This window comes from Ctenocephalides felis, unplaced genomic scaffold (genome assembly GCF_003426905.1).
Source record: "Ctenocephalides felis isolate EL2017-DRISC unplaced genomic scaffold, ASM342690v1 CF-g0.4_SCAFFOLD_03570, whole genome shotgun sequence".
NCBI lineage: Eukaryota > Metazoa > Arthropoda > Insecta > Siphonaptera > Pulicidae > Ctenocephalides > Ctenocephalides felis.
The window spans coordinates 18,927,137-18,953,384 of record NW_020539724.1 but is presented as its reverse complement, the minus strand read 5'-3'; the positions used below and the strand labels follow the sequence as shown (position 1 = coordinate 18,953,384).

The 26,248-nt window shown below is 29.0% G+C and overlaps 3 protein-coding genes across 3 annotated transcripts in view; all 3 read right to left on the bottom strand.

The window, feature by feature from the left end:
• Window positions 1-26,248, bottom strand: part of LOC113383529 (protein kinase shaggy-like) — a 419,230-nt gene that overhangs the window by 97,044 nt on the left and 295,938 nt on the right.
• Window positions 1-26,248, bottom strand: part of LOC113383532 (estradiol 17-beta-dehydrogenase 2-like) — a 261,787-nt gene that overhangs the window by 217,134 nt on the left and 18,405 nt on the right. The window lies entirely within an intron of this gene.
• Window positions 772-26,248, bottom strand: LOC113383002 (probable serine/threonine-protein kinase nek3). The gene is given in 9 exon segments (XM_026621258.1): window positions 772-902; window positions 2,829-2,945; window positions 3,436-3,523; window positions 4,992-5,059; window positions 8,763-8,847; window positions 8,850-8,896; window positions 9,335-9,679; window positions 9,719-12,590; window positions 26,164-26,248. Coding segments are annotated over 8 exon segments (3,708 nt in total). The 5' UTR covers window positions 12,546-12,590; window positions 26,164-26,248.

Sequence of the window (26,248 nt, the reverse complement as noted above, 5' to 3'; positions counted from 1 at the left end):
AAATTTTCAGTGCCCGTCGGTTACCATGTGAGAAGATACCACTTTTTCTAGTATCTACTGAACATTTGAATCCAAAATTCTTTATTTAAATTATTATTATAAACGTGGAATCCACGTTTATAACAATAATTTAAATAAAGAATTGGGATTCATGTTTAGTAGATACTGATCATAGTTAAACAAGTATTTATAGATCGCAAACACAGCAGTTTTGATTTTACCTCATTGGTTCAGCACATCATAGATGTAGCCACCAACCGTAGCACGTAAATTTACCATCAGGTTTAATTCTAGATAGGATTTATATAAATATATAATATAGTAAAGATAAACCTGATTAATTTGACTGAATAAAACGAGAACAAAATAAACGCGTACAAAAAAATATTTTCAACAAAATCACAAATATATTTCTAAAACTATATTTAATTAGAAAAAAATAGACTTTCAAAGTACGTGCACTATAATTAGAGCAACAATATTTTAAAACAAACGCTAAATTTGAAGCGCAATACTACCATCAGTGATATGCTAAAAACACTAATACGGAGTAGAGCGCATTTGTTCTGAGTTTACCCCTATATCACCCCCATGGTACTGGTTTATCACCGTGTAAAAGATACCACTTTTTTCTCTTGTCCCACGTACAGAACAAGAATTTCAATAATTACTTTGGGTTTCAGCAAACACGTATATCAAAAAGCTCGATCACAGCGTAAATAATACGATAATGAATAAGACCTATAGTGTGTTATTTATAAAAAGGTTTCACTAACCTGGCGATGACGACGAACAGTTGGTGGTCCGTGTCTCCGCTGAGTGATTGCTAGTCCGACCGTGCGGAGGCGCCGAAAACGCACTGGAACAACTTGTATGACGAACTAAGATTGGCGAACCGGGTCCTGAAATTTAATTAAAAATAGAGGGATGAAGTGAATTAATTTATAATTTGGGATAATGCAAGTTGCATAGAGATAGGACTGGTTTAAAAGTATTTGTTCATGCAAATTTCAGGCAAAATAAGACAGAGTAGCAAATAGTAAAGTAATTATTTGTGATTGTCCTGGATCTACACTACTTGTCTAGTCATCATAGTAAGTTCACCTCGGAATTCGAGATATCCAGCTGTAAGTGTGTAAATACTTGTATATTGACACCCTAAAGTTGTCTCAAAACCTACATATGGTAGGGTGTCAATACTATATATAGATTTTGAGACAACATTAGGATGTCAATATACAAGTATTTATACCCTAAAGTTGTCTCAAGACCTACATATGTTAGGGTGTCAATACTATATGTAGGTTTTGAGACAACTTTAGGGTGACAATATATAAGTATTTATACCCTAAAGTTGTCTCAAGACCTACATATGGTAGGGTGTCAACACCATATGTAGGTTTTGAGACAACTTTAGGGTGTCAATATACAAATATTTAAAAACTTACAGCTGGGTATCTCGAATTCCGAGATTCTTACCTAATTTAAGCTTAAATGACTGGACTATACTGACAATCGATTTATTTTTTTAAAAAAATACAGAAATGTACTAAAATACTGAGGGTTCAATCGAATTACTCATTTTACAAAAAAAAACAGAAATAATACTGATTAATTTTACTTTGAATTGGGGAGGCGTCAATTAATCACGTGAAGCCTAGGAGAGAGGGGTTTAACAAAAAATCACGTGAGAAGAGGAAGGTTTAGTAAAATATAACAAGTATATATTTTTTAATAAATAATTGAAATAAAAATTTAAAAAATTCAAAAATTTCCAAAGATTGAAGCTTTTTTTCTAGGTAGACGTTTGTTTTTTTGGTAGATAAGGTTTCACTAACAGCAAATACATAGCTTTTTGGTAGTTTTTATTACCAAATTATACGAAGATTGGCCCGTAACCAATTACCAAACAGTTGCCAAAACAACACTATGTTACATTTCAATTTTTATGGGAGAATTTTCCCCTGAATGAAGGCTAGGACTATAGCTGAAACGTGTAGATTTAAATGAAATATATTTTTATTGAGTAGACTTTGTCCATATATGACTGGCAAAGTAACAAATATAAAAGTAACGAGAAGAGTGGGATTGAAGAAATTTATTGGATTATGAAACGAAAGGAACACTGGAATGGATTCATATTGAATGAAGATGAATAAAACATGAAACAAAAATATTGGAAGATAAGGCACAAAATAAGAAATTGAGCTACTTTAAAAGTAGAACATAGAATAACAAATTATAATCAGGAAGGAAAAAAGTCCAGAACTGAGGTTCATTGAATCTGATTTAGAGCAATCCAGTAATATTAACAATAGTAAACAGTCAATAACAATAACAACAGCAACGAATGATATATTCATTAGACATTTCTGGTAGACGTTGATACATAAATGTGAAAATGTTAGCAGCCAACTGCTAAACATCCTAACCAGAGATGTTTTACTGATCAAGCATGCAGGTTTCTTAAAACTATTTCGTTTTTATTCCAAACTTTGATCAAATTTGAAATTGATGGACCATAGATTATGTATTTTTTGCCTTCATAAATTGAGTAATGTTTTCTTACTTTTTGTGTGTTTTTTAACTAAACTAATTAAAAACTAAATTGAACGGCATCTGAGAAATCTAAACGATCCAAGTTAAGTACAAAGTAGATTAAGAAGATCTGTAATTCGCTGCTAAGTATTAAAATTCAATTTCTTTTAATTATCGTTACGTTCACACTTTTTTCAGCCTACTACTCATATTTCCACAAATTAAGAATTTTATACACAATTTAAAAATTTATCTATATTTATGTTTGACATAAAATTTAATCTACTAACCTGAAGCAATTGTGGTGGTATTGATCGCATTATGTGGAGGTCTCATGCTGGATAAGGCGCCCAAAGGAGTATAACTGCCCCCAACGGAACTTTCAGAGCCAGAAACATCCTTAGTACCTTCAATTAAAAATTGAATCACCCATTAAAATTGTGGAAATACATACATTGTTCCTATCTAAGTTACTCGTTTCGTGTGTATTAGCAATACAGTTAAATTCATTATAACAAAAATAGCTTAGGTCTAGACAACTAATAACTATGTTCTTGTTAAATATTTACATTAAAAAAATACTAAAAATATTTCAATTACTAAATATAAATTACTAATGAAGTTGGCATTATTTTGCATAAAAAATATTTATTTTTGAAATCTACTGTTTCCAAATTTATTAAACATTTCCAATATTTTCTAATTTTTAATAAACATATTATTTATGTTCATAAAATCGTTATTCGCGTTATCCTTTTATAAATAAAATTTGTTATATGAATCTTAATGTGTCTGCTAAACCTATACCTATTTCTATTCTAATACACACACTTTTTAGTCCTTGTAGTTTGTCTTTAGCCAAATGACAAAAAAATTAATATTATATATTATACACACCTGTTTCCAGCAGAACACCATTGCTGCTGCATGACGATGAGGATGAAATGTGATAACGACTTCGGTGCAGATGGCTCACGGAAGACGACTAAAAATTTTAAATCAAAATCAACATGATCATCATCACGTTTATAAAAGAGAGCATTAAAATAATTAAGATTGTATTGATAGTAATCCTTCATCAAATGATTAACAAAAATTTTGTTTGAATAAATGTAAAGTAAAATGAAGTAGTGCGGGAGTGAAAATTCTGCGAAGGCGAAGCGACTATTTTCGACAATAAAAATGTTTAATTTTATCTTATAATTTGCAAAAAATAATACCGAGTGAAATGAAATTATTATGCCTAAAAATGACCTCAGATGGAGAAGAAGTTCAAAGAGTTGTATTGGCTAATTGGTAGGAGTTCAAATATGTGCTATGAAAACAAACTCATTTTATATAAAACAATAAGTATCCCGGCATTGAGCTATGGGCGTGCGCAAGCAATTCAAATATAAAAAATACAAGTAGCGCAATCGAAAATTTTAAGATGCATTGTAAACGCACCCTGGTATGCCACAAATGACACCCTACATAACGACCTAAAAATAAAAACTATTAATGAGATGATAAAAGATAGGAGCAAAAAATACCACGAAAAACTACCAGGTCACCCAAACATATATATTTAAAAGAGTTAAGCGTCAAAAATAAAAAAGAGAGATATCTCATAGGAGATAATCTCTTAAATGCATTAACACCAACATCATATTGTCTTAAAAAATGTATATTATTTTGATTGACAATAAAACTATGCAAAAAACGACCTTAAATAAATAAATTAATTAATATTGAATGCAGCTTTTCATACTTAAAATTCAGTACTAAAAAGCAAAGATATCAATTAATTCCATCAGTCGGAAGCTAAAATGGACTTTTACTTTTTTTTAATTTTTGATCAGCTACCTGAACGATTTTATAATATGTTGTAATGAATATTTGCTTCAACAATGCCGTTTTTTAGAATAAAATCCAAAGCCTAATCTATCTGGTCTATGAAGACTTCTATATTCAAAGCCTGGTCTATGAGAACTACTATAGTTGATTTAGATTTATCTTGTACTGATGATATATGTTTAATGTTATGTAGCAATACTAGGAAGTGCTAATTGCACTAATAAAAATATGTTAGGTCTATATTTTCAAGTAAAAACCAAAATTGCTACTGCTAATAGAGTCAGAATGTCCAAAGTAGGTATCCAACATGGAACTCTAAAGTTGAAAGACCAAAACTTTAACCACTATGTCAAGGAAAAATCCTAGCTTCCAATTAAAATTGCATATTTCCACATCAAATTTATAACTAAAAATTTAAATGTTATAATTTTTTAATTTTAATCAAAAACCGTCCCGTTTCACCAAACGTTTTTGTTACGCTACCAATTTAAAATGCCTTATAATTATGGTCTGTTATCTAGTATGAAGAGTTTTTTCTTGGCACGCGTTAAGTGATAAATTAGTAATTCGTCTCAAATTACAGTGATTAAATCAGATAAGATTATTATCATAATTACCGAAGCCGTCCTGTGATGGTGCAGCCGTCGGTGGAGAGTTGACCGAGTAGTCGTATTCAGATATACACCTGCAACAATGGTAAAAAAGAATATAAATAGGTAATTAAATGAAAAAGTTGACATCTATGTATGAATAATTTTTATGTAGAATATTTTATGTCTAATCTGATTAACAAAACCCGGCAATTTTGGCGCTTAGGACCTTTTTAAGGGCCTAGTCTACATAAAATCTTAATAGGGCCTTTATTTACTAAAACTGCTTTATTTAACTAATAGATATTTGAAGCTATAATAAAAGAAATTTACTAAAAAAAATTATTTGTGACAAAATAAGTTTTCAAGCAAAAATAGCTCTTCCCATCATTACTGCGATATGTTAAAATAAATCATCACTATTGCAAAAAAAATAACAACCAGGATATATATGTACGAATAATTTTTATGTAGAATATTCTATTTAGATATTTATGACTTATACTTATGCAGGAGATAATATTCAGATTTGTATATGATAAAAAGACCCTATTCAGTTTTAGACTGTCCTTTTCTAATTTCAATCAATAAACGCATAGAAAAACCGATTCTGACACAAATAGACCAATTTTATGGCGAAGCTATGTTTCCTATACCAAATGGTACTAAATACTGTCAAAATGTCATGTATTTGCTGTGCGATCAGGCGTTTTAGACATAAAATTCAACTTTTTTTTCGACCTCTCTTACTCTGAGCATTTAGACTCCTACAACATTTTTATTTATTTCCATTCTATACTATTTTTATATCATATTCAATCTACATATATCCTATTCTATATTCTTCTTAATTTTTCTTCTTATTTTCTTCAATTCTATCTTTTTCATATCAAATTTCTAATTCTATTCAACTTCTATCTTCATTTTTTTTTTATTCATTCTTTTAACCTCAGCAAATTCTAATATTTTTTATTCTTATTCCTAATACAATTCAGCAACTCGAATTCTGTAATTCCTATTTTTCTTAATTTTTATTCAATTTCTACTTATAACAAATACAATTTTATTTCATTTCAAATTGACTACACAATTTTTTCATAAATTCTACTATGTGAGCTATGAACGCCACAAAATGCAACTTCATTCATATGTTATTATGCCACACCACAAAGATGCAGTTATGATCACATCATTTTTTTGACAATTGCGCGTTTTCTAGGTTAGGTTTTCTATCTAAAGCGCCTGACTAAATAACAACCAAATGACTTTTGACAGTATTTAGTACCACTTTGTATAAAAACTGCTACATTACAGTCTTGCCATAACATTGGTCTATTTTACGGCAATATCGCCCCCAAAAATATTCATTTGTATTATATCTAATAATCGAATAATACTATTGGTGTCTTTTAATATAGAAGTCGGAATAAAATATTAAAACTTTTTTTTTTAAAAATGCAATAATTTAATTTAATTATGATGGTTAAAATTAGAAGCGATATAGTTTAAAGGTTCAATAAATTATTCCATTATGAAATTCAAATTGTTCATTTTCGTTTTTGGACAATGGTTTTCCAAGAAGAAGAAAACATCTGAAAATGCACTTCTTATTATCAGACATGAATATTTGACAATAGTTATAATATTTTCTACTTCTGAAGTCATTTTTTTAATCTTACAGTTTTAGTTGTTGTACAACTACTAAAAACATTTTCAAATTCTTCAATATATAAATTATCAAATTCATAAAATTTAAAACTAAATATTTTCAACCTAAATACTCAAATAATTAGCAATTTCTAATAACAAACAATAATCAAAAAAGCATTTTATCAAGAAAAATAAAAAAGTTCCAGGCAGCAAAAAAAAACTCAGTTGGAAGCAAATAAAATATTACTACAATCTTACTCTTATAAAAATCAGAATTAAAATTTTTATTCTTATAAACTCAAAAAATCAAAAAAAAAGTTTCACTATCACTTTTATAATTTTTCAACAAAATTAACGTCCAATTGAACATTGAACTAAATTACGATCAATTAATTATACTAATATAATGAAAAACCAAAAACTTCAGTTTAAAGACTTATTTTTTAATCATACAAACTCAATTGTGAAAATTTCGTTCACGTTAAGAGTATAACTAATGTCTAAATTAAAAAAAAAATAAACAAAACTTTATATAACAGATTTATCAAAACTATTATAAACGCAAACAAAAAGCCTGGGAAACGGAAAATAAAAAGCATTTATATACCACACAAACCAACCAGTATTTGCTGACGACAGTTATATAGGAAAAACGATTTTCTTCCGTAATATATTACGACTTTTATGTCAAATACGATCATCATACTCGGAAAACTCGCAGTTACTATTAAAACCATTTTTCGTTAGAGGCATAGTTCAACGTTTTTATCGAATATGTAAAATGAGATTCTTGAATGATTTATAATAAATAAATAGTTGAATTAGGATCATATTTATGGGAAGATTTAGAAGAATAGAGACAAACTATTAAAGCGCGTAAGCGTCGCGTCTCTATCTAGCGGGTGAAAATTGGTACGGAACCGTTAGAAATATAAACAAATTTTCTACTTTTTAAAATCTCTATGAAATATCTGGTAATATGATGTGCATATGTCTAATGATCATTTTTGACCTCCAAATAGCTTTTTTTTATTTTTCTTCATTGAATCTCCGAAACCGCTAGACCTGCCTTTCCAATAATTCAATCAGTTCTTCATTTTGTCAATACAAATGAAATGTTTTTATTTAATTATTCAAATCGGTTGATCCAGGCTCCCAAAATCGTCGACTAAAATTTGTATCCGCACATAAACACACATACACACACTTCCACATCCACACACACGTACCTCCATGTTTTCTAATGTATGCCAAAATGTTCAGAAACCTTTGAATTTCGAACTATTATCACTAAAAACTATTCAATACGATTAGTTTTTTTAATTGGTACATCTTAAACAAAATTATAATATCTGTAACTGTATTAATTAAGTTAATTTTACTACATAATCTATAAATGTATTTTACTTGATAGGATGTCAACGGTGATCAGTACAAACACAGCGTCTCATTATTTCAAACGTTAATGAATTTTTATAATTAAACAATTTTTCGTAGGGCTATAATATTTTAGAAGTTTTGTTGAATGAAAAATGTTACTGTACTAAATTTTAATAACTAATTACAAAGAAACGGCCCGGCTTATCTTTATCATAAATAAATTATGTAACTATGATTAATAATTTTAAATGTATTATTAATATTATACTATAATTTAAATTTATTACTAACAGTTATTGAATTTTTAAATCGGTTCAGTAATTTTGACCAAAAATGTTGGCCTTATCGGCAAATTATAAAGAAATGGTTTGGCCGATCACCGCACAAAACTAATCAACTCTAGTCATTGCCTTGTTCCATCAAAAGGAATTTAAATTTTTATAATCTTTGCAGCCGTTTTTGAGAAAACGTCGATGAAACATAAAATTTAAGCCCATATACAGACATATACAAATACTTTTTCCAATTTTAGTATCAAACGCTTCAGAATAACATGAAACGTCAAAAAACAAACTTTGCTAAGTCAAACTTTCTGATGGAAACATAAACTTTTCCATCGGCAAATATATAAAAATTATTTAAAAATTGAGAAAAGTCAGTGTAATTTCTTAAGAATAATTAATTAATTTGAACGAGTATTTTCGTACTAAATTAATACCAAAAGAACATAATTTAGTATAGAATGAAACTAATTAATCTCTACCTCACCTGTAATTGTGACATCAGTATCTTGATTGACGATGAGAGAAACTTCATGCTCCTCTTCTTTCTTGATCGAGTCCAAAACCTCCAAGTTTGTGCTGGTTCTATTTTAACTGCATTTTTGTCAGATTTTATGGTACCTGAAAATAATCAAAATATAGCATATTAAATAAAATACTCAATTATTATCGATAATCAACAAAATATTGTAAAGATTAATTCTTTGAAGATTATACGGCCAAGAGGCTGTGTTTACATAAAAATAAGGCTGTCTGATTAATTTGTACTATATCCTAATACAAAAGAAATAGAAAAAATGGAAATGAGGTTCTAATAGAAGTTTATTAATATATAGATATATCAATAATGTACTTATTTGTTACAAAACTTAAGCTTTCATTTAATCATTTTTCAGAAATATATTCCAAGTAGATACGCCATTGGGTGTATCTACCATTATCTGATCAATATTATTTCCTCATATATATTTTAGCAGTCTCTGATTAATGATTTAGAATATCAAGATTGCAGAATAATAAAAAATTGAAATAAATTATCTGAACAATGAGTATTCTCACCTCCAGCTACTTTGTATATCGGGTCATCCAAAGATCCATCACTAGAACTGCTGATACTCGAGCTGCTGCTACTTGATGAACTGCTAGCCCCCAAATCACCCCCCAAATTTCCTCTCCTCGAAAACTTCCTTTCGTTCTCATAACTCGCAGCCAAAATTGCAGTCGCATTCAAAGAAGCCATCCTCTTCCTCACTACCATATCTTTAAGATCCATTGTGACATCTAAACGGTTTCTTTTGCGTTTCACCTTCACCACGACCTTGTCTTTATTATCTTTATTAGAAGCTGCACTTTTGGAGATCATTTTAATAGGTTTCTTGACACTCTCGCAATCTGAGTCACTGGCTATGGATGAATTACTACTTATACTAGATGCACTTCTACAAGAAGATGCTGATGTTGAAGATAGCTCATGCATATCCCAATGTTTGCCAACGCTTGGCATGGCGCAACTCCTTAAAGTTCTTGGTATTTTTTCAGCTACCTTGTCTACATCGTCTGGCACAGGTTCTGGTTCTTGTTTTTCAGATTTTTTTGTGGTCTTTAAGAGACCTAGTTCAAAAGCTGATCTGCACTCGTTTTCATACAGACAATGTACTTTGGCTAGCGCATTCAAAGATGCTACCCTTCTACCTTTTGGTGCATTCCATAACTTTTTCAGACGTTTGGAAGGTTCTGGTTTTATTCGTCGTTTTTCTACTTTACAAACTTTCTGATTATTTGTATCTTTCTTTTCTTCTTCATGATCACTATTTTCCTTTTTCACTTCTTTGATATCAACGTCACAGGTGGCATTTGAAGATGCATCATCAGAATCACTCTTTTCTTTTTTTATGTTCTGCTCAATTTTTTGTGCTTTTCTGTTCTTTGCATTGGCATTTTTCTTTGATTTCAATTTTAATTTGATAGTCGTTAAATTGCAAGAATCACTCAGGCCGATTTTTGTTTTAACTACACGTTTCAAAGCATTTGCGTGTTTTTTCAATTGTATTCCTTCAGAACGCTTCTTCATTGGATTCGGCGATGGTTTGATCTTTTTGGCTACATGCTTGAGTCTTTTAATTGGATGTTGATTGTTTGTATTGACTCTTGGTTTTTTAACTGATTTTTTAGAGTTATTTTCTAAAGAATTATTTGAGTTTTTCTCATTTTCCAAATGTTTGGCCAACTTCTTTTTGACAATTTTACCACCAGTTTTTTCATTTTCATTTGACTTATCAACATCAGATTTTTCTTGTTTTTTCTGCATTTCAATGTTTTCGTTAGGTTTAACTTCGTCTTCAAGTTTTTTATTATCATCACTTACATCTTTTAAATCCTTAGGCTTCACAGTCTTCTTTTTCTTCGCAGATTTTTCGGGCAAATCATTCTGCTGATCAGTTTGCTTATCAGTTGGTACTTCGTCTATTTTGCAATTATCTTGTTTGCGCATTTTCTGATTAATAGTCATCTTTAATGCTTTTGCAAAGGCGTTTATTTTTTCTGAATCAAGTTTTAAAGTTTTAGGATTTTTAGTTTTGACTAATTTAGGTTTTACTGCACCTTTTGGTTTCAAAGCAGTTTCTTTCGCATTATTTTTTTTCTTAGGCTTATCTGCACCCGTTAAAGCCTTTTCAACAGAGTTTTTATTTGTAGAATCAATTGACGAAGCTTTATTTTCATTCGTTTCAATATGTGAAATATCCTTGTTATTTTCAGCTTGTTGAACTGAAGTAGAATTTTTATTAGTCTTGGCATTAGCTTTTTTCTTAGTAATGTCTTTTTTCTCAATTTGAGTGCAAACTGCATTATTGTCTAATTCCGGCTTGAGTTTTTCTTTATCTTTTCCATCTTCATTGGATAGAGTTTCCAATGCGCTTTTAGATTCTGTATCTACTTTTTTTGTTGTAGACACAGTTTTAGTGCCTTTAGTTTTAACAGTTGCTGTAGTCTTAGGCTTCCTTTGCTTAGGTTGTTTTTCAATATCGATCGTTTTGTCAGAGTTATCAGATTTCAAATTAGTTGCTATCTTTTTAACATAGGACCTCTTAACGTTTTTTTTGACCACCAGGCTTGTTGTGTCAGATTTGCTATTTTGATCAAGTGTTGGTGATTCTTTCGTCGCATCATTTTTGGCATGAGAATTATTATCATTTGATGTAGGAGCTTCCTTCTTTGTATCCGTATCTGGAACCTTATCAACTTGATTCAAATTAGATATTTTATCACTACTGCATTGAGCAACTTGAACATTATTTTCCGCAGTAACTGTTTGAGGTACCTTAGATTTTGTAACTGTCTTTTTCTTAATTTTTTTGTCTGCCTTGTTATCTAAATCATTCTGCACTTCATCTTCATTAATATTTTTTGTACTTTTCTTGGTCGCCGTTTTCTTGACTGTCTTTTTGGCACTATTGTTAGAACCTAACCCTTTTGCTACTGCTTTTTCTTTTTTCTGCTCGTTACTGGATTTGGGAGTCTTTTTTGAAATTTCTGGTTTAGTTTCAGTATTTTGAGTTTCATTCTTCTTGGCTTTAGTTTTTTTATTATTAGTTGGTGTAGAATCCTGAATTTTATCATCATCACATGCACTATTTTTCGGATCACATTGATTGGAAGAATCAGGCGTATTTTTCTTAGAACCTATATTTTTAGAAATAGCTTTTGAAACTGGCTTGCTAACTTTTTTATCATTATTTTTCTTCTGACTTGTCGTTTTTACACTATCTTTGTCAGAAACATTAATTTTTGGAAGGTCAACTGGCGAATCTTTTTTACCTTGTGAGTTCTTATCACTTTTTAATGAGTCGTCCGAAATTGCAATAATCAAAGGAGTAGATGCATCAGTTTGTAGCTTATTAACGTTTCCTTTTTCTGTTTCCAAATTTTTTTCTTGAGGCGCCACTGTAGATTCTTCTTTAACATTTTTCTTAGCAGCTATCTTCTTATCAACTTTCTTATTGACTTCAACCTTATTACCAGTTTCTTCATTTTCTTCCGTGATTAAAGTGGTTGGTGCTTTTCCAAAATTAGATGCTTCATTTGCCAATTTTTGTTTATTTTTCCAGAGCTTTTCAGTAAGATCCTTAACAATTTTTAATTTATCTCGGAGAGTTTTTCCAGCGTTTGCTTTAAAACTTGCAGATTTTGAAGCAGTGTTCTTAGCAGATTTTAATGGGGTCTTTTTGACAACGGGGCGCGGAGCCCCCTTGGGCCCCCTGGCGGGGCTCATGACGAAGTTGCGCAGAAACAACTTCTTCTAGGTTGAATTCACCATCTGAAAAAGAGGGGAATAAATATTAATACTACTAGTATTACAAAATAATTTTAATAATTCAAATGGGCTAACACCAAATACATTTTACACATAATTTTACATTTAGCATAATTGATTAGTACATCGAAGATATAAATGGAACATGCCATTATGAAAAATGAACGTGAAAACAATATCTGAAACATGTTACTTTCATGAGCCGGAAAAAAAGATAATTTGTAATTCGATTAGGCATAGTATACACGAGTATCGTGTAAAAATGTCACAAAAATGTACACTAGAGTTTTAAATGTAAAATCTATAATTAACTTATATTAGGGCATACAAATAACGATCAAAGGCACAATATATGAGAATTATCAAGGCCAGGTATACTCTGCAGCTATGTATTGTTCATCAATTATTTTTCAATAAAAAAGTAATCATATAATAAATCAATTGACGATTTATATAACTTATATTAGGATTATGTGCATACTTAATTAAATGCATTTCTTAAATAAAATATTAAAAAAATATAAAACAGAATAAAAAAAAACACCTTTGAGGTGTGGCCTTATACTAGACTATTTTGTCTGATGTATCATTTTAACACTATCAGAATTTAGGTGTCTTTTAGCATCATGTGATAATTTATCTTATAATTAGCTAACTACGTCGATTAGATAGCTTCTTTATAAAACCAACTGTTTTATAGAACTAAAATAGTTGTCTTAATTCTATGTGATAAATTTTGTTACAATTTCCATTTCTGTAATACTGGTAATTTTTTTATTAATGCAGCAATGGCTAAAATGCGGATAAACGATTTTTCCACTTGGAAACATACTATTGCTATCTATATTAATTGAAAACCAATGGCACTACTGCTTGACATCAGTCTACCCGAAGTGAGATCAAACAAGGGATTTCGAATTGAAATCCCATAGCTTTAACCACCAATCCAGGAAGAAAATAATAATAAGAAAATATTTTTTCTTCAATATCTATCTCTAATTGTGTTTCTCTAATTCTATCACAGCCAGGCTTATACATATTTGGTCAACTCTTACTCAAGGCTACTAATTTATTCGACAAAATTAAAGATATTGTTCTGGTCCTAAGTTTCTTAGAAGAACGCGAAGGAAAACCAATTCAAATTCATAAGAAATATTCAATACTATATTCACTAAATAAAAAAAACTATATTTCATTTACATTCCCTAGGGTAAGTTGTAGTATGAGAACAAAAAAAATCGAAAATGAAAATTTGTATACATCTTTATGTTTCAAAGGTTTCTGAACATTTTGGTAAACCTTAAAAAACGTATGTATGTTTGTGTGTGCGTGTGTGTGTGTGTGTAGTATGTATGTATGTTTGGACACAAGTTTTCGTCCACGATTTCGAGGGCACTGATAAACCAATTTCAATGATTCAAAAAGCAATCAAATCCTATGGATAGGGAGACGTACTAATTAGTTTTGGACAAAGATAGGTCCAGTTTCGAAGATATGGGGCAAAAAATTCCAAAAATGGTAATTCAATTTTTGAGAATCGTTCAATTTGAATGATTCCAATAATATTTTATGTAGAAATACAAAAATGCAAATACAAAAAAGAAATACAAATACAAACAAAAGAATTGAATGAATTTTTGTGAAAGCAAATCCAGTGGTTTTGGAGATCGAGAAAAATAAGTAACAAAAAATGCTATTTCGCGGTCAAAAATGATTATTAGACATATGCACACAAATTATCAGAAGTTTTATAAAAAAATTAATGATAAGTATACATTTTGTTTACATTTCTATGGGTTTACAGTTACACGCTCTTACACGATAATTTGTCTCTAAAACAGATACACATTTAAAAATTTTAAATTGCGGTACGAGAAGTTCCAGCAATTTGCCTTAAGGCACTAGTTTTATTTCTTTTCAAAATATGTTACAGTATTAGAATAATTCTTGACTGCTGTATAATTTGCGACTTAACTAACAATAAGAAACTTGGTTTATATATAAAAACTCCACTTGAAATCCGAGAATCGGCAAAACTGCGCACAAACATATACATGATCTATTATATATCTAGATTTGCGTTCGTGCGAATGCGAAATGAGACGCATTGAAGAAACAATGGCAGTTTTAATATACAAATGTATATATATCGTATATATATATATATATATATATATAAGAATACGTATATATGTTCATATATTGCTTATAAAAGCAATGTCGTTTTAATGCAAAATAGCCTTGAAACTTGTCATTGCATAATGTTAAGTAGTGTGTTATTAATTTCATTCCGTATTAGTCACTTTGATAAAATACTTAGCATTTTGTTACAGATTTTTAGAACTGCAAAAGAATAGCATTTGAAATAAATTGTTTAAACACTTTAAATACAATAATTCTAATAATTATAAAACTGTTGATATGGTCTTTTCATTCATGTGCACTAATTATTAATATATGCCTCATTCATCATTCACCATTAGCGAAAAAGTAAAAAAAATACAAGCAGTCAATGAATGTATGTTAATTTTAATTACATGAAGTTCTTCAAACACAATTACATGATGAGTGAAGTTGCGAAAACAATATTTGTTTAGGCGTTGATTAACATAATCCACTGTGTGAACAAATATTAAAGAAATATTAATCAGCAATTACTTCATTTCTCTAATAAAGGTTCATTTCTAAATGCTAATTACAATGACAAACCGATCATGTCATATTTGAAGTATGACTTTAATTACATTATTGTTTTTAAATATTATACATATTTTTAATGCTATTATAAATATATAATTTATGGTTTATCATTATATAAATGTGTATAATGATTGACACTAATAAATATGTGCATCACGAGTGTTAACATATTACTAATAAACATTATTCAAAATTGTTATATGATATATTTACTTCGATCGCGTGTGAAACTTACGCGCACTCTTTTTTTTGTATTTCAGGTATTATAGCTTCCTCGTTGATTAGTCATTAGAGCTATGGGATTCGAAACTGAAGTTACAGGTTCGATACCAACCTCGGAGAGCCTGATGTCAAGCAGTAGTGATATCAGTTTTCACTTGGAAGTATAGAAATCAATGTGGTTCCAAGTAAAAATAGCCCTTCAGAGCTTTGTTGCATCATTAAAAAAATCATCAGTATTATAGATATTGCAGTAATAAATTCAACACAAATTGCGAAGTATTTGTGTAAAAAAATTTAATAAAATTAAAAAAACTCCTAAAAACAAAACAATAGCGTAATATTAAGTGTAGTTTTATTCCAAAAGATTTATTGTCTTTAACTTAAAAAATATTTATTTTGTATAATCGTACATCCAGGCGTACAGACCATTGCTTGAATTAATACAATTTTAATAAATTCAAATTCATCTTCATTACAATCAATAATCTTCTTAAATCAGATCTTCCATTACCTTTTCATCTTATTTGAATAAGATATACTTTAATCATCTATCTGGAAGAATACTTTCAAAACAAAAGACACCAAAAATCGCGTAGGAGAAAAATGATTTTCATGAATACCCGATGTTACAAAACATTATGAAGCATTGTTTTACGAAATTATAAGTCACTAATCCCTATTGTAAGATTTTAAAAGAAGTACTTAGAACATGATTATATAGAGTTAGGACAAAGAATATTAAAATTTCATTGGCCAGAGACGTTTGAAATTTTTTAAACAATTGTTTATAAAAGTTGACAAATTATAAAAATTCAGTATTCAACTTTAACTTGGTATTTTAATGTACATGATTCAGTAATATCAAGCAACATCAGGTAAAGGTAATAATCATTTCTACATTAGTTACTAATAAGTAAGTTATAGTCAGAAAGGTATAAAACGGCTCTTAAAATTGCTAAAATGTGTAGAATAATTTCACCAAAATAGATGTTTTTGATAAAATCATTTTATATAGATACTAGCAAACTGGGCGAACTCCGTTTCACCACCAGATGGTTTCATTTTATGTAGCATTTTGTTTGAAAAGATGAAGAAAAAAATTGTCTGCTGTTGAAATTGAATAAAAAAGCACAATACACGTAATTGATTTGATGGTTTCCAATTGAAATGTTAGGAAACGAATAACTTATTTTTTACATTTTTTGGACAATTTCACAGTGAACACAATATGCCGGTTCGTCACTTGAAATTAACTGAGCAGAGAACAATGAGTAGCTGTCAAACAAAAAAGTAGCAGTCAAACAAAAATATTAGTTTGTAGTACATGCTAAGTATCAGAGATGACGCTGTATGTAAAAAACGATTTTTCCGCTTTTCTGGATTTTTTTCTTTAATTTTCTTTGCTATAAACCTTGCGGAGTCCGAGACCTTTCCAACGAATGCAAAATCGTCGAAATCGGTTCGTGCGTTCTGGAGTTATATCGTCAGGAGGGAAAACTCGACTTATTTTTATATAATAGACTATGTAACAACCCTGCGTTTAAAAACAGCAATCACAACAATAAGAAGAACTAGCTGTAAGTGGAATTCTGTCTTAAGGCAATTAAGGCATCGTGCCTTAAGGCAAATTGCTGGAACTTCCCGTACCAAAAATTATTATTTTTTTAAAAACAATTAACATTTTTGAAAAAAAATTACTTTGAAAAAATAAGATTTTTGAGAAACTATAAATTGGACAAAAAATAACTTTTCTTTGAAAAAAAAATTTTTTTTTAAAAAAACATTTTTTTTTTGAAAAAAATTTTTTTTTTCTGTATTTTGACATATTGTAGAAGATCTGAAATTTTTTTGAAAGCAATCGTACTGCTTTAACTGCATAGGGACAAAATATAAAGCGCGTAAGCGCCGCGTCGCTGTCTAACGCATAAGCATTGGTACAGAACCCATAGAAATGTTAACAAAATGTATACTTATTGTTAAAATCTCTATAAAATATCTGATAATTTGATGTGCATATGTCTAATGATCATTTTTGACCGCCAAATGGCTCATTTTTTTACTTTTTCCTCCATATCTCCGAAACCGCTAGACCTACCTTCATGAAAATTTTATCGATTCTTCACCTTGTCAATACAAGTGAAATGTTTTTTGAATTATTCAAATCGGACGCTCCGTTCTCTTAAAAACTGAGTTACCGTTTTCGGCACTTTTTGCCCCGTATCTTCGGAACGGCTAGACCTGCCTTCGCCAAAAACTAATCAGCACGTCTCCTTATCAATACGAATCGAATGTTTTTTGAATTATTCAAATCGGTTGATCCGTGTTCCCGAAATCGTCGACGAAAATTTGTATCCGCACATACATACACACACGCACATACATACATACATACATACATACATACATACATACATACATACACACACACACACACACACACACACATACATCCATTTTTTCTAAGGTATGCCAAAATGTTCAGAAACCTTTGAAACGTAAAGATATATAAAAATTTTCATTTTCGATTTTTTTGCGATTACTATAACTTGCCCTACGGGAAGTTAATAATTATTCAGATATATTATGCAAGATGCTACTTCATATTTAAATAAGTAGTCACAAATATATTTTGCATGAGGCAAAGTTTATAAAAGAGTAAACTTTCTCCTTTAGAAAGTACTAAGAGATTGCTAAAATTTATTTTGGCAACGTGAAAAATATGGCAAGTCGAAAGCAATATAACATTAAAATTATATACTTTTAGTAATAACTAATAAGAGAATAACTAGTAAAACCTACATTGATTGACAACATCATTAGCACATGGTGTAAGGCATTTCCTGATGAATTAAGGAAATTGCATTAACAAACTTACAAAATTATTAGAAATTAGAAAATAGAATTAAGTTATCATATTATAATAAAGTATTAAAAGCTTAACATGTCTTTTGTATTTGTTAAAAAAATTTGACTACGAAGTGTAATTTTGGGATTAAACTTAAAATTATACAGTCTTCGAATTTTTTCAACCCAATTTCTATAGTAGTACGTGCATTTTTTCGAAACAGGGCAAGTTATGGATTCCAATTAAGTCCGAAATAGTGGAAATTAAAGTACACGAAAAGTTTAATTAAACTTGATATAAATAAAGGTTGAAATAGTGTTATATGAACATAAGTATGTTAAATTATAGTTACTGGCAAAAAGAAAGTGGAGATTTAAAGTAGGTCTTGCACTTGTAGGTTTTACAGGCGCTTTTGTTTGTTCATACCTACACACAACATCCATATATAAATTAGTAATATTTAGATAAAGTATTTTCCATCTGTATCGCTTTATTGCCAGATGCAAGTTTGCAAAAACTTCAATTTTAAATTTCTTAAAAATGATGTTTAAAATAAAGGAGCAAATTAGCTTCAAAATAGACTAAATGTGCTAGGACTTTTTGTATGAACAAAAAAGTGGAACAAAAATATTGATGTTCAATAAAAATATTAGGGGTATGTTGAATTTTGAGTTTTAATTAAACTCGCCTAATATAATAAATAGAAATCTAATTAAATTAAAAATATTAATAAAAGCTTTGATATGTTTTTTCATTAATATTTTTACTTTGGAAAACTGTGAAATTGAAAATAAAAAAAGAAAAGCTTTCCAGGCACATTTAATAGTTCGACAAGTTCTTTTTCCGAATTGCGGCAGTTATGAACATATTTAATTTATTAAAAATTGGAATAATATAATCAACAATTAATAATAATATAATTGATAATATTATGTGAATATTTGTAGGTAGTTATATTATTTTCATTACTAACCGATAGTTATCTAAAATATTTAAATAATAATAGAATTATTATATTTAAATTCTCAGAATTCTAAAAATTTCAAACTTCTTTGAATCGAAAAATAACAATTTTAGCTATAAACATATTAATTTTTTTTAGATCACAATTTTCAAACATATAAGAAAATTACTTTGGGAAGACATCAATTTATTTAGTGCATTTATAGTCCAATTTATTCATTAAATATTAATGTTTTCATAACCATAATAATTTACATAAAGAATAATTATGTTTTTTAAGACCATGCAAAACTCCGTACACAATAAATATGCAATTAGTAAGGATCTACAATGACAAAACTATTAACATGCTTCCAAAAATATGTGACAAGTATTTTAATGCAAAAAACCCTTTAGATTTTTAATTTTGTGTGAAAAATATTTATTTTTATTATTTTTAATATTCATAATAAAACTTATAGATTTTGTTAGAAATTAAGTTAGTTTAGTTAAATTTTATATTTCGTTCCAATAAATAAAAATTCTAATTATTGTCTTGTAAGATTCATACTGGAACCATATGAGATTCTTTCTGAGCAAGCATTTCAATTCAAATATTATAGTAGAAATTAGATTTGAATTGCTTTTCTTAACTACTTTCGGATATCATGTGAATATAATATGCATATAGAATTAGATAGAAGAATTTGACAGAATTTGATCAATGAAGAGATTCAAAGTATTTTATTCTAATTTTAATAATTTACATTAACATTTAAATATCGTTATTTTTTAAGGCGATCTGATGATTTTGGCAAAACCAAGTAAACAATTTAGTATCTACAACTTGAATAGTTGCATAACAATAAAATAGTAAGTATCAATTAGGAAGTGAAATAAATAAAATATCAAAAAAAAAAATTATTCAACACCATTGACTATCCATGTTTTATAATTGCATCCGGGGATTAAGAAGTTAGTTAATAGTTGAAAGTTGGAATAGGTGGATGGATCTTGTAGATGTTTCCAGTTTTGTTAATATTGTACTTGATGTCTTTATGAAATTTATAACCAAAAAGCTCCGTGAACTAGTCACTGTCCACAGAGCTAGCTTTTTAGATATTCCTGAATTTTCCGAAGAATGTGTTAAATAAAAATCGTAAAGTGCTTAAGATAATAGATTTAACAAACTTTTGGAAAGAACAATTAAACATATATCGAGACGGGCTCATAAATGATATGTCTACGAATTAACAAATATAAAATCTATGATTTTGTAAACTGTTACTGTTACTGTTATATACTTTGTAACATTAACAAAACATTTGGCTGCTGTGAAATAGTGGAAGATGATAAATGAGAACGATGGCATAATATTTGCTCCTTACTAATTCATGTTCTGTACCATTGGCATGCAAATGTGAAGTTTGCCGATTAATCATACTATAATTTATAATACTCTAGTAATTTGACTTAAAATCATTTACAAATATCTATTTTGACAAAATCTGCCCGTGTTTGTTTTTTATCTGAACCAATTTTTACTTTACTACATATTTAGTTAAAATTGGATTATCCGCAAAGAACGCAAAACTTGCGCTCTCACAGCATAACTTTCTTTGTGCAATTAAGGCCACGTACGTAAGTTTTCGCAAATCTCTGCGATATTTGTAAAATTGCAGAAGAAGAGATTCGAATAAAGTAAAGTGAGATATATTATCATATAAAATAATCAAAATATAAACAACATCTGCAAATGTATTGCCAATCGCAATAAAGAATTCAAGTGGATCAAATAATCTCTTTCCTCTCCTATAGTATGAAGATTTTAAGCCAAATATTGATATTTGCTCATAAGAAATACCTAATAAATATATTATTACATTTGTTACTTATATTGGATATCGGCATATTGGCATTTATTTCAATTACTGAACTCTAGAGGAAATAATATTTGTTCTCTTTCTGTGAATTTATTAACTTCCCGTAGGGTAAGTTATTGTAATGGGCCGAAAATCGGAATTGAAAATTTTTACATTTCTCGACGTTTTGAAGGTTTCTGAACGTTTTGGCATACCTCAGAAAAATGGATGTGTGTGTGTGTGTGTATGTATGTATGTATGGATACAAATTTCCAGTCACGTTTTAGGGCGCACGGATCAACCGATTTGAATAGTTCAAAAAACATTCGATTCCTATTGATAGGGAAAAGAGCTGATTAGTTTTTGGCAAAGGCAGGTCCAGCCGTTTCGGAGATACGGAGCAAAGAGTGCGAAAAATAGAAATCGAATTTTTGAGAGAACGGAGTATCCGATTTGAATGATCTAGAAAACATTCAATTAGTAATGATTGGGAGAAGTGTTTATTAGTTTTTGGCAAAGGCAGGCCCAGCCATTTCGAAGATACGGAGCTAAATATGTAAAAAATGGCAGTTTTTGAGAGAACTAAGCGTCCGATTTGAATTATTCAGAAAACTTTCTGCTTGTCTTAACAAAATAATTGATTTTGGAAAAAAAAATGTTTGTTCCATTTTTTTTTTTTTTTTTTTTTTAGTTTTTTGTTGAAACAAATAATTTCAACTTTGCAATTCAGTTTATATAATTCTTATAAATATTAGACAATGTTACAATATTTATAATAATCTATTTGAAAACATTCAGTATTCCTCGAACATTTCGTTGCCGTACGGGAAGTTCCAGCAATTTGCCTTAAGGCACGATGCCACCCACCCCACTAGTTTTATACTCAATTTTTACTACTGGACCTACTACCAAAAATCACCTAATCGAAGTAAAATTGAATAGTAAGTATATATAAAGACTTATGTTATTTATAATCTTATATATATATTATAATCTATATATATATATATATATATATATATATATATATATATAAAATTCTCCTATACGGGTGTATGATTTGATACTTCTCCTAAACGGTTATTCGGATTTTGATAAATCTTTTTAGAGTTTGTCAAAGGACTTATTGGTATAAGTCTAAATGGACTTTAAGATTTAATGGACGATAAAAATCTAATAATATTGTAGAAATAAATGGCAAAAATTACAATAAAACACTTATCATTGTTTGTCGTTGAAAACATTTGAACTCTTATCTGCTAGAAATGTCAATTCACTTGAAATTTGGATTTAGCTGAAATTATGAGCGTAGATAATATTAGAATATAATATACAAGAAAAATGTCATGTCCACATTATTATTGCCGAAAAGCAGCTGAGATGTGCCAGAAATTAAAATAATATAAGATACAGTCAACAATATATATTTGGCAGATGGAATTATATAATCAAGTTTAATAAATAACGCATCAAGTCCCAAATTGCATATACATTATTTTTTCAAACTTATTCATGTTGCATTTTGATTTACTTTTCTAATTATTTAACAATACAAAAAAATGTTTCTACTTATAAGAAATGAATTTAGAATTTTGTTTCATTTGTTTGGCATTGGATATGGATTATTTAGCAAGTTGATCTTAGATTATAGACTGCTCATATGAACTAGATTTTACAAAGTAATTCACCTAATATTTGAATATAAACAATAATGTTTATTAAATTATTAGTAAGAAAAATGTACTTCAGAAATTATAGTTGCCAAAACGCAAATAATATATCGACAAGATTATGAAAATTATAGACTAAATTATTGAAACAATTATGTTGTGTGGTGAAATCAAGTGTGATATTGTTCTTTTACCGCAGATACTATATTATTTTTTTCTGAATTTTTTATACTGCTTATAATAAGACCATAAATGAATCCCAAAGGCAGGACATCAAATAGGGTATTAAAAAGTATATGATAGGATATTAATAAATTCGGAACTTTTGAATTGTAGACGTGGGTACAGTATACATTCATTTATTTTTGGTATAGATACTTAACAATGATGATGAAAACAATATCAATTTAGATAAAAATCTTGGGGTATGAATAAATTTGGTAATAGGGATCATTTTTGTTAAAGTAACATAAAATAAATAAGATTCTATTAAGAATACTACTGGTCGATTGCACCGTAGCATATTCTTACCTTGAAACTGTTGCAACTTTTAAGAAATCGAATCAAACCAAATTTTAAAATTACCTTAAAAAAGTTCTGTTAGTGTAAATAATTATATCTGTTTCCAACTATGTCCAACCAGCAAAATTAATCCATTAGGATTTTCACGAAATTTTCCAGTATGGTTGTCCTAACATATTAAAATTTATGGGGAGATTCAAAATAAGGATTAAGACTGCTATAGAAATAAAGGGACGCCAGTAAGTTTAAAAAGAGAATAAATGAATGAATGGGTTGTGAATTAATGAGACAAACATTAAATGTTCTAAAGTTTCAATTATGGTGCTACGAAGGGGGAAGGCAGAATTTCTATGGTGCCCCCATGGGAAAATTTAGTTCAACGAACGCTAAATAGAAAAAAACAGGGTAAGTTATACATATTTTCGATGGATTGTAGTTAAACTAGTGGTGTATGGCATCGTGCCTTAAGGTAAATTGCTGGAACTTCCCGTACCGTAATGAAATATTCGAAGAATATTAAATGTATTCAAATATTTTCTTACAAATGCTGTAACTTTCATTATTCGTATTTTATAGTCAAAAAAAGTATTTTGAAGACAAAAGTTAAATGCTTATAAATCGGACGATTACAATTATATAAGTTTATATTAGAAGTGAACAAACAAAACTTAATCAAGCGGAGTTAGAATGAAGAACGCTTATCTCTTATTTCTAAAAATTATATAAACTGAATTGCAAAATTAAAATTATTTCAGGTATATAAGTGAACTTTAGAATTAAAATTAAAACCCAGAATATTTTCGAGACTTAATTTCCATTTTCTGCACTCTGTACTTCGTATCTCTAAAATGGCTGGACCTGTTTTTGCCAAAACCTAATCAACACGTTTCCCCATCAGTAGGAATCGAATGTTTTTTTAAATAATTCAAATAGGTTGATCCATACGCCCGAAATCGTGGACGAAAAGTTGTATATACACATACAAACACACATTCATATTTTGTAAGGTATGCCAAAATGTTCTGAAATCTTTCAAACGCAAAGATATGGAAAATTTTTCTAACTTCTAAGAATTGATATTCAGCTATTTAGGTAAAATGTTAAGCTGTTTATTTCGAAAAAAAAAAAATTGAAAAAATAACCACAACTATTTCCAATTGCATTCTTTCAAGTATACTTATAATATCTGTAATTGTATAAATTAAATTAATTTGTTTAACACAATTCATTTCATTATTTTCGGTTTCTATAAATGTATTTTATTTAAAAGTGGACGTTAACTGTAATCAGTAGCTACTACGCAACATCTAGGAACGTGCATAAGTACGTGCATAGATTCTGATTAGAAACCCTTAAACGCGGGGCGAAGTTATAAACCTTGACGATTTTTTAAAAATTCAATCGCTTATCGTAGGACTATAATATTTTATTATGTTATTTTAGACCACGATGTCTATCGTCATACAAAGTTTCATCAAAATCTAAAAGAAATTTCAAATCGTTCGATCGTTACCAAAAACTAACCAACGAGATTTCCAACCAATATCCTTCGAAATTTTAAATTTGATTCAAAATTGTAGTCTTAAACATGGACCAAAAATTTTACACTTTTCTGCTAATTACAAAGAAACAGCTCGACTGATCGTAGCACAAAATTTATAAACGTTAGTCTTTACCGAGTTTCATGGAATGAAATCGAAATTTTTGAATTCGATCCAGAGGTTTTTGAGAAATCGTCGACAAAAAGTCCAAAATCGGCTTAAATACACACACACACACATACACACGTACTTTTTCCAAATTTGATAACATTCGATTCAGAATGACTTGAAACGTCGAGAAAACATAAAATTAGCAAAGGAATTAGCAATATTAGAGATTTGTTCGCGAAAACTATCTTCGGGAAGTTAAAAACCTGGATAAATTATACATATTTTCGATAAATTGTAGTTAAACCAATGTTGTTGGTTATTTAAAAATAATATTGAATATTTAAAAAAATGTTACGGTCGATAAAAATAAATCTATAATGCTGATTTTTTCCGTAGTTTCCAAACCTGTGGGGCGCGATGTTCTTGCAAAGGGGGCTTTCAAAATAATATTTCCAAAAAAAACTATAACATTGATGAAATAATATAAAACATGAATGAATTAATAATTATTTTTATGCATATTTTGGCAGCTTTATATAAATTTGTACCCGATACATAAATCATAATATCAATTGATTTATAAAGTTAGATTGTGAGAAAAATTAAGGGGGGCGCCGCAACAGTTTTTCAAAAAGCGGGAACGCGATATAAAAAGGTTGAAAGTCACTGGTTTAATTGTTTAGCTCTGAAATATTGCGATATTTGGATTCAATATTATATATTTTGAAATTATAATTGAACAATCATGTCGTTTGTAATTTGTTAAATAAATAATGTATATAATTTGCTAATTGAATTTTAATAATTTTGTATAATTAAAATATTTTATAGCAGTCACATTAAACAATATTATTTTATGTTTTGTCAATAGATTTTTGAGCGCATTAGAAACTAATGAATTGTTAACAATGGATTTTTAATTTTGGTGCAGAATTATTTTTTGGAAAATAAAATATGCAAAAAAAAAAACATTTAAGAAATTTTATCGTTGTATATATATGTATTTGCCATATTGAGCCGCTAATCCTTTAAACTGCATTAAAAATCCATTACTCATAATGCACCATAATCATAATGCGACATTTTTACACGACGTCCTTCATTTTCTAATAAAATTTCCTTAAATTCAATCTTTATTCAATAATGACTTAATTAGCTCACCTTTTCCATGCGTTTACAATACCCCCATGTCCTCGCACTGTCGATTGATTTTTCGACTTTGTTTTTGCACATTATCAAATCCTTT